Source organism: Physella acuta, unplaced genomic scaffold (assembly GCF_028476545.2).
Source record: "Physella acuta isolate Inbredline_101_S28 unplaced genomic scaffold, ASM2847654v3 ptg000776l, whole genome shotgun sequence".
In the NCBI taxonomy this organism is placed as follows: domain Eukaryota; kingdom Metazoa; phylum Mollusca; class Gastropoda; family Physidae; genus Physella; species Physella acuta.
In genome coordinates, this window is record NW_026732294.1 from 229,995 (window position 1) to 238,963 (window position 8,969).

General features: G+C 35.3%; 1 protein-coding gene across 1 annotated transcript; it reads right to left on the reverse strand.

Annotated features, from left to right (window-relative positions):
• Positions 1-378: 378 nt before the first annotated feature.
• On the reverse strand, positions 379-2,012 carry LOC131950682 (galactoside alpha-(1,2)-fucosyltransferase 2-like). The gene is made up of 2 exons (XM_059312907.1): positions 1,441-2,012; positions 379-1,009 (listed from the first exon to the last, which is right to left on the reverse strand). Exons 1-2 carry the CDS (start codon positions 2,010-2,012, stop codon positions 379-381), a joined length of 1,203 nt encoding a protein of 400 aa, XP_059168890.1.
• Positions 2,013-8,969: the final 6,957 nt, after the last annotated feature.

Sequence of the window (8,969 nt, forward strand, 5' to 3'; positions counted from 1 at the left end):
TTGATAAAATATCAATGCTTATGTGATTGCTAATCATAAATGACTGCTGCAAGGCTACAATATACAAAAAGAAACAAATGAACACAACATTTTAAATTGCATAATACATTTTAATTTAAAAAAAATAATTAAAAACTAGCTTTTTATAAAACAGTTTACTTCTGAAATATATTAGTTTTTCTTTAAATATTAAAATTTGCTAAAACGGTAAGGAAATTTATTTTCGAAAACCATTTAAAAATGCTTATTAATTAAATATGTGTTCTATAATGCTTACATGCTTCTATCCGTCCATTAGTCTGTCCGTCCGTCCATTGGTACATTCGTAAAGTATGTGAAAAAAAGCTGTCATTAAGATGCATACACCATATCATGAACTTAATTATCTAAGCCCACCCAGCCAGGAAGGTAGTAATCCGCTCTATTGAGATCGACACCAATTTGTGAACCCGGGCTGGGATAACCCTTAAAATAAATTGTGAGACCCTTTGTCAGCCACGCACACCACCACCCAAACGTTCCACTGGAGATTATCACGTGATCGCTGCTGGACAAGATACTCATGTGATTTTGTGCTGAGTCCGGCTCTAACAGTTTCACGTCTGTGTCATTCAGATTTTGTCTGCACCATTCCATGTCGTCACTGGCAACAAGAAACATTGTGTTGTTTGACAGGATATTTCGCATGTAGTCAAACGCTTTTATAAAATATGACCTTTTCGGTACACCATACCCTCTAACAATATTTTTATTCTTTACAAAGTCTGTCCTCCTTACATGAACACCGATGAATATCGTGTCTTCGTTTGTCTTCCGTAACCGTCTGTAAAAATTGGCAGTTTTCTCCTGTATGCTCGGAAGAAATGTGAACTCTCGTCGAATATCGTTCTTAACGTATACAAAATACTTCCAGGACTGAAAATAGCCTGAAATGGTAACGTTTACTTTGGGTAAGTTCATGAACGATTTATCAAAGAAGCCGTATCTACTAAGGCTGATAGCGGTCCAGCTGAAATAAAAAGTAAACTTTTAAAAGTAGAAAAGCTATCATAATTCAATCACTCTAAACTGTTGCTTTCCGGTTGAGTTTTTTTTTTATTAAGTATTTATATCTAACAATCGTTAATAAAGTCGTACCAAAAACAATTTTTAGAATTTAACAAGCGTACATCCCTTCTCCCCGGAATATTACTTGCGCCCCCAACTCCGAAGACTCAAGTGACCCGTGACCCCAAGTAAAAAGTATTCGAAAGTTTAAAAAATTCTTTTTGCGGCATTGGTACTGAACACAACTAACGATTTGGAGGGGGGGGGGGGGGGTATTCACATAAGAACGTGGAAATAATTATTAAACTTAAATAGTTCAAGCTCCAAACTATACCAAATTAATGTAGTCTTTGTAAATGAATAAAATTAAGAACAAGAGCATGTAGTACTTACCCCGTGGAATCAATCCGATGAATAAAACTTATATTAAACGCATTCGTTATCAACCGACCATCATCTACACAAGGTATCCTATTCTGTATCCTGGCTATGCCAACTAGGGAAGCATACATAAACATCTGGTTGCCGAGTCTGCCGTATAGCGAAGCTGATTTCACATACAGTGGTGGGTCGGCGTAGTGGACACTGGCGCTGATCGTTGATGGACTGTTCAGTAAACTTGTTGTTTTACTAGCTTCTAGGTATGTATCGGGACTTGTCACTTGGGTCGTATGTGGACTAGTCATTGGCGATTTATTCGAAAGGGTAACTGGGGCTATATGGGGACTTGTCACTATGGATATATCGGGACTTTGTGTTACTGTTAATGTATGGGGACTGGTTACTAGAGATGTATCAGGACTGGTCACCATGGATGTAGGTGGACTATTCAGTTGGGATGTATTTGGAGTGGTCACTTGGGATATATGGGGACTGGTCACAAGGGAAGTATCTGGACTTTTTCTTGTGGATGTATTGTGACCTTTCACTATTGACGTCATGATACTTGTCACTGGGGAAGTCATGTTACTGACGGCTAAGGAAGTCACGATCACTTGAGATGTCACACTACTTGCACTAGTCGCTACGGACGATGTGGTACTAGCCTTTGCATAAAGTGTAGTAAAGTTTACTGACGATTTCAACAGATTTGTCAATGTAGAATTTATTGCTTTGTCGTTTCTATGCGAGTTGTAAAAAGTGCTGTTTTGGTTTACCATACTCATCAGAGAAGGCCAGAATCTGCAAATTAAACATTAAAGTATTCTTAAAACATATCGATTCTTCTTAATCATGTACTCAGTTTTATCGAAGCATTATTGCATACATTACATATTATTGTGTTTAATGTTCGAGATATATGTTGTAGCATATACTAAATTCATATAAATCGTATTAACTTAGCATAACCGAAATGGTAACATAAATGCAGAGGCGTATCCAGGTTTTTGTTCTAGGGGGAGCGAAAAGAGCAAAAAAAAGGCGCCGAATTTTTAACACATTCTATATACGTGTATTATATATATATATATATATATATATATATATATATATATATATATATATATATATATATATATATATATATAATTACTAGCTGTATGTCATTACTTCGCTTTGATGTAAAATAAATTGAAAGTAGCACTCTGAAGAAATAAGAAAAAACACACAATGTAGGCCGACAAAACAAAAATTGTATCAACCTAAACAAAACAAAATATACACACACTACAACCAAAAACAATGAACGTAACACAATCTGTTTTGTAATTCTTGTAAAAAAAATTTCTTACAAAATTATTCCTGGGAAATTATTTAAGACAAGTGAAATAGGGGAAATAATCACTCTCTTAATATAAATAAGTATATATCTACACATTTAATTATAAATGTCAACACAAATAATTAATTACTTTAGAATATAATGAAATTGTTTAACACTATTCGTGTAAACAAAATGTTTTTGTGTATAATCAGAATTTAATATATAGTCATCATAAATGCTAAAGTATTACAGCATAATGAAAGTTTTAAAATCAGAGTTAGTATAAAACCACGCTTTTCGATAAAATAGAAGACATTTGGAATAACAGCCTACATTTAAATAATTAGCGGTCATTTAGTTCAGATCCTATATTTTTAATTAACTACTGCTTCATTGTGTTCTTAAAGATCATTTTTAACATAGTGATAGGTATGGGTTAGATTACTGTATTGATCACACACGTTTTTACTGGTAATTGCAAAAACAATATTCACAGAGTTTTACATTTAAAAAGCTAATTTTCTGGCGGCATTGTACTTTGGTACATCATTACGCGTTTTTCTACATGTACTTAACAGATAAGTTCGGGGTGGGTTTTGGGAAGGGGGGGGGGGTCAACTTTATTCACCACTGTCCGATCACTTTAGGTCAATTATCCAACCCAGCGTATACCTAGGTGTGACATTAATGTCGCTCTAACACAATTGTGGTGGTGAGGTGTGTGTGTGTGGGGGGGGGGGCGGGGAGATAACCAACTCCGTGTGAACATAGCATCAGTTTTTAGATGACTGTTCTAAACATACATATATATTACACAAATATATATTACAGAAATAGATTTAAATAAGTAGCTGTGGTATTATGACAATATTTTTTTTACAGAGGGGTCCATGGGGGAGGGGGTTGTAACTGTTTCATATAATTTGTAATCGTAATCACTATCGCCCAAACTGTTATACTACTAATTCATCGTGATGACGTTGAAGACCTTGTCAAAATTTCCCCACCACTACGCAGTTTGCTCATAAGTAAATTTAAATAGAGGTGCCACATCAGTTGTATTTATTTCTATATTGTAATTTATTTTTAATTAATCACACGATTCAAACTGTATATATAAAGTAACTATGTGTGCAGTTTTATGAATAACATTTTCTAATTCAATTATTCGTAATCAAATACATTATACAATTGCCTTAAACTTAACACCGCTCTTGCCAAGTGGTACTACCGGTAGAGGTTTTTTAAACATTGCAACGCATCGTTATTGTTATTTTTTGAATGGCAAACTGATGCAGCTGTTAATACGTGTTGTAAACGTAGACATTACTAGACTAGTACAATAATGCTTAATTACTGAAGGAAAAGAAATTTTGTGATTTACATAGATGTGCCGACCAAAAATATGTTTTTTCACAAATATCATTGTTTAAAACTTTGACTTTAAAAAGTTTCGTAAGAGGCGCCACTTTGCTGAAAAAGGCCAGAGGGGGAGCGGCCGCTCCCCCTGCTCCCCCACTGCGTACGCTACTGCATAAATGATTATGGATCAATAAATGGCGCTATGGCTAAAAAAAAACTACGGCAAAGGAGAAAAATGACATTCAAGTTACTCCTTCTAAGCTAAATTTAAAAAATAATTTCCTCACGCTTTAGGATTTTATAGTGAAAAACCCTAAAAAAATGTAATACAGTAAAAACAATTATGGAAAAGTAGTACTTACAATAATTAAATTATAAAATTAAAAAATAAAAATACAGGCATGAATTAAATTTAAAAGCGCTACAATAATTGTAGCCCCATCTGCCTGGGGTTCGAACTCGAGACTTTTCGATTCAGCAACCACGAGCTTAACTAAGCCGAACTCCTTTACACATACAACGAATACAATTTTTAAAAATACACACCGTCAACACGTGATAGTTACAACTTATTTAGCATAGTATGATCTTACCTGAAATCCTTGATAAAATTTAACAGAACGATACACAGTAGTACCAAAAAGATTTTTAAATGTAGAGATTTCATGATGTCGATCCATTCAAATTTCGCTGCAAAAACACACCCTTGAAAAATCTTTTTAAAAAAAAAAATAATTTTGGCACTGGAATGTATTTTTAAAAGTTATAGGTCATCTTGTTGAAATGAAGGTTTTTATATTTGTTATATAATCTCAGATATATATCAGATAATCATGAATACATGTAACAAATGTAATATTAATCGGGCAAAAATAATAAATCAAATTAAAAGCCAATTTTGTCTAATCTTAAAAATGGTTTGCGTGAAGAGTTTCTTTCTTACAAAGCCACACCCCCGCAAAAGAACGTCTAAGCTGCCCCCCCCCCCCCCCCAACTCAAAAGAAATGTCGTCATCGATACTCTATAATAAAATTACCGCCTCATTCATGTGTCTAATCTAAAAAGTGATTAGCTTGCAGAGTTTCTATCATGCATCTCTTCGGGTAGGGGTGCAGCCCAATCAACCTTACCCCCCCCCCCCCCCCTCACGGTAGAACGTCTAATCCCTCCCTTTAAAAACGAAATATATTTTATATAGAAAATATATTATACTTTTACCAGTGTCGGCCTCACCCGCATCGGATAATTTTATTCACCTCTGCAAAAATTCAAGTGCCCCACCCCCAGAAAAATATCTGAAAGAAACACTGTCTGTGAGAGTGAGGTTAATCGGCTTAAAGTAGGAATCGAGGTCTAAATTTTAGAAGTAGGCTCTACCTTTAGTCTGTATGATCAGCAAATACTATCAGTGTTTCTTTCAGACTTTTTCCTCCCCTGAGGTGGGGGGGGGGGTACTTGAAATAGTCGGGGGTGCGTGTGCACTAATTTTTTTTTCTGGCAGGGGGTGGATATGGTGAAGTATATTTTCTATATAAATTATATTTCCTTGAATGGGAAGGTAGATGTGCTTTGAGGTGTATGTGTGTGTGGGGGGGGCAAGTGGAGTCGCCTAAAAGAAACTCTAAATGCGACTTTTATCATGATTGAGATTATTTGCAAGGTTTATGGGGAACGGCTACAGCTATATTTAGTAGCAATGTGCAGTAACTACGTGGAGATCAAGCTTAAATCCGATTAAAGTACCGATTCTTGATAAAAATCCGTTTTCAATGTCATTTTTCGTTTCTGGTTAAATTGAATTAAGGTGGTGATTTTGGTTTTTGTTTTAGTTTAGAGAAAATAGACAACACTATCAACCTAGTGCCCGTCGTATCCTTTCTCAACGGGCCATTTTTCTCGTCTATAATAATAGTTTCGCTGTCTGTGTATCTATCTATGTATCTGACAAGAAAAGGTATAGAGAAAACACAAGCAGAGTAAAAACTTGCACAGTAAACGAAAACGAAACATGCCGTCACATGGAGCATACAGTAGGAAATAGTCTAAAGCTGGGGGAGTGCACACAATAATATGGCGTCATTGATTTTCGTGTAAACATTGAATAAATGCCAATTTTGTGTTTCTTTCATGCAATTTTTCGGGTAGTGGCGAAGCCCCACCTTCGCGTAAGAACGAATCTTATAAGCGTTTTACGTGTAAAGTTTCTTTCATGCAGTTCTTCGGGTAGTGGCTAAGCGCGACACCAGTGTTCCTTTCAGGTTTTTTCCTCCCCGGAGGAGGAACTTTTTCTAATCTAAAAAGTGTTTTGCGTGCACAGTTTCTTTCATGCATCTCTTCCGGTAGGGGCGAAGCCCTGCCCAGGTTCTTCCTTTAAATTGTATGATCTACAATTGCGACCAGTGTTTCTTTCATACTTTTTCCTCCCCGGAGAGATAGCTGGGGGTACTTGGCATTTTCGGGGTGGAATTTTTTGGGAGGGGCGGACACTGGAAAAAGTATATAATTGTATTTCGTTGAATGGGACGGTAGACATGTTTTGGGGTGTGTGTGGGGGAGGTGGGGGGAGCCGATAACTACGTGCAGATCAAGCTTAAATCCGATTAAAATCTCGATTCTTGATAAAAATCAGTTTTTAATATAATTTTTCGTTTGCAGTTCAATTTGAGGTAAAGGTGGCTTCGTTTTTTTTTAGTGTTTAAAGAAAAGAGACAACACTACCAGCTTATCGCCCGTTGTATCTTTCCTCAACGGACCATTGATCTCGTATAAGAATATTCAAGAAAGGTTAGGGCAGATCACTCCCGGTTTATTTTACTATGTGAGAGTTCCCACTCTTTGTCTTAGGTTTGCTTAAATATTTCTTTTAAGTCAATGTCAGAGTATTTTTTAAAACATCAAGTCCGATGTTTTTCCTAAAATTCGAAAGAGTCGATCTTTAAACTTTACTATGTTTTAATTATATTATATTTTAAGCCCATTAAATCTGTACTAGCAACGTTGTACAAAATCAGCAACCTTTATATAAGCTAAGTGTAAGGTAACTTTTATAATGGCTTCGTGTTACACATAATTGCTAATTATATAATCTGTTATATATAGCTATAATTTTATGCATGCCACTGTAAAGATTAACCTTTATTTAAATGCGTTTTTTAAAGATTTGATTAACCTCGAATTATTATACTTCCCATTTATGACGTTGTAGAATTATATTTATTATTTATTGAATTACCTATACTGACTATTATTTTTGACCTTTTACAAACCTCACAAACAGAAAAAAAGCAGAAACAGAAAAAAGCGCAAAGTGAAAGAAAAGCGCTAATTTCTGTTTGCGTTTTTTTTTCGCTTTTTTGTGTTTGCGCTTTTTTTGTGTGCGCTTTTTTCTGTGTGCGCTATTTTCTGTTTGCGCTTTTTTCTTTTTGCGATTTTTTCTGCTTGCGCTTTTTTTCTGTTTGCGCTTTTTTCTGTTTGCGGTTTTTTACTGATTTCTATTTTTTTCTGTTTGCGCTTTTTTCTTTTTGCGCTTTTTTTCTGTTTGCGCTTTTTCTGTTTGCACTTTTTTCTATGTGCGGTTTTTTCTAATTGCGGTTTTTCTGTTTGCGCTTTTTTCCGTAGCGCATTTTTTCTGTTGCGCTTCTTTTTGGGAACCCAAAAATCGCAGCCCTAACCTTTTAAGTGTTTTTTAATATATCTCTCTAGTTGTGTTTCCTTTTAAGCAGGCCTTCAAAAGCCTTATATTCCATAAGTTCTCCTTTCCGACTATATCGACCAAAATATAATGCTATATTTCACGGGTTTTTTAAAATTGTTTTTCGTATATATACAATTATATCAAAACGTGGATCATGAAATTAATTGATTTCCGATCATCTGTAAGTCGAAAGCTTCACACTTCAGTGAGCTGGTCGAAAAAAAGAGGTAATTACCTGTTAGTTCCCCTAAAAAAAGTCTCCTACGGTATACGGGAAATGTACCACGCTACAGTGAACTTGTCGAAAACAAGAGGTGATCAAATGTTGGATAACCCTAAAAAAAAGTCACCTACAGTTTAAGCAAAGTGTACCCAAACTGTCACACACACAGAATAACTTGACTAGATAACCCGATCGACTCTCTGTTGCGAAATTGACAAACCGTTAAAATAAACAAAAAGCCACCCCCTGCACCTCCACTATACTACATTCACCTCTAAAATCAAAGTTGACTAACAATAACTAATTACAGCTATAAATGACAGTTTCACTTCTATAATCTCCTGGTTGATGGGACGGCGCGGCCTAAATTTATATTTTAGGTTCGATTTAATTGCCCTATCAATAACGACAGATGTTAGATGGTAGAGGGCCTTTGCGAAATGCTAAGGTTAAAATCGATATAAAAAATATTTATTAACATAACAACAACTAAAAAAACTACTCTTTCTTAAGTTAAATTATAAAAAAAAAATTTGTTCCGACTTTTTAAAATATTATAGTTAAATAAATTAGCAACCGAATAAACGTAAGTATTCGTATTATATTTTAGATTTACTTTAAGTACCCTATCAAAAAAGTGACATAAGTTAGATGGTAGAGGGTTGTTATGGAATAATTGGGTATAGATTGATCATCAATATAGTACCCGTAGTCACCCCTGCTCCATTATACTCTGTCCGGTGCCATTTTATCAAATTTACACCAAATTTAGGGGTCATCCATAAATGACGTAACACTCGTTGGGGGGAAGGGGGGGGGGGGGTCCGTAATTTTGTGACGATGTGTGATGAGGGGGAGGGGGAGGTTCAGATGTTGCGACGTCACATTTTTGCATAATAAAAAAGCAATGTTAGAAAAGGAATTGTATACGTTATTT

Excerpts from the sequence above, each read along its gene's own strand:
- LOC131950682 (XM_059312907.1), bottom strand. The coding sequence starts at position 2,012 with ATGACTTCCCCAGTGACAAGTATCATGACGTCAATAGTGAAAGGTCAC. Across the intron at positions 1,010-1,440 it reads CATCGGATTGATTCCACGGG|CTGGACCGCTATCAGCCTTA; the intron begins GTAAGTACTACA and ends TTTTTATTTCAG.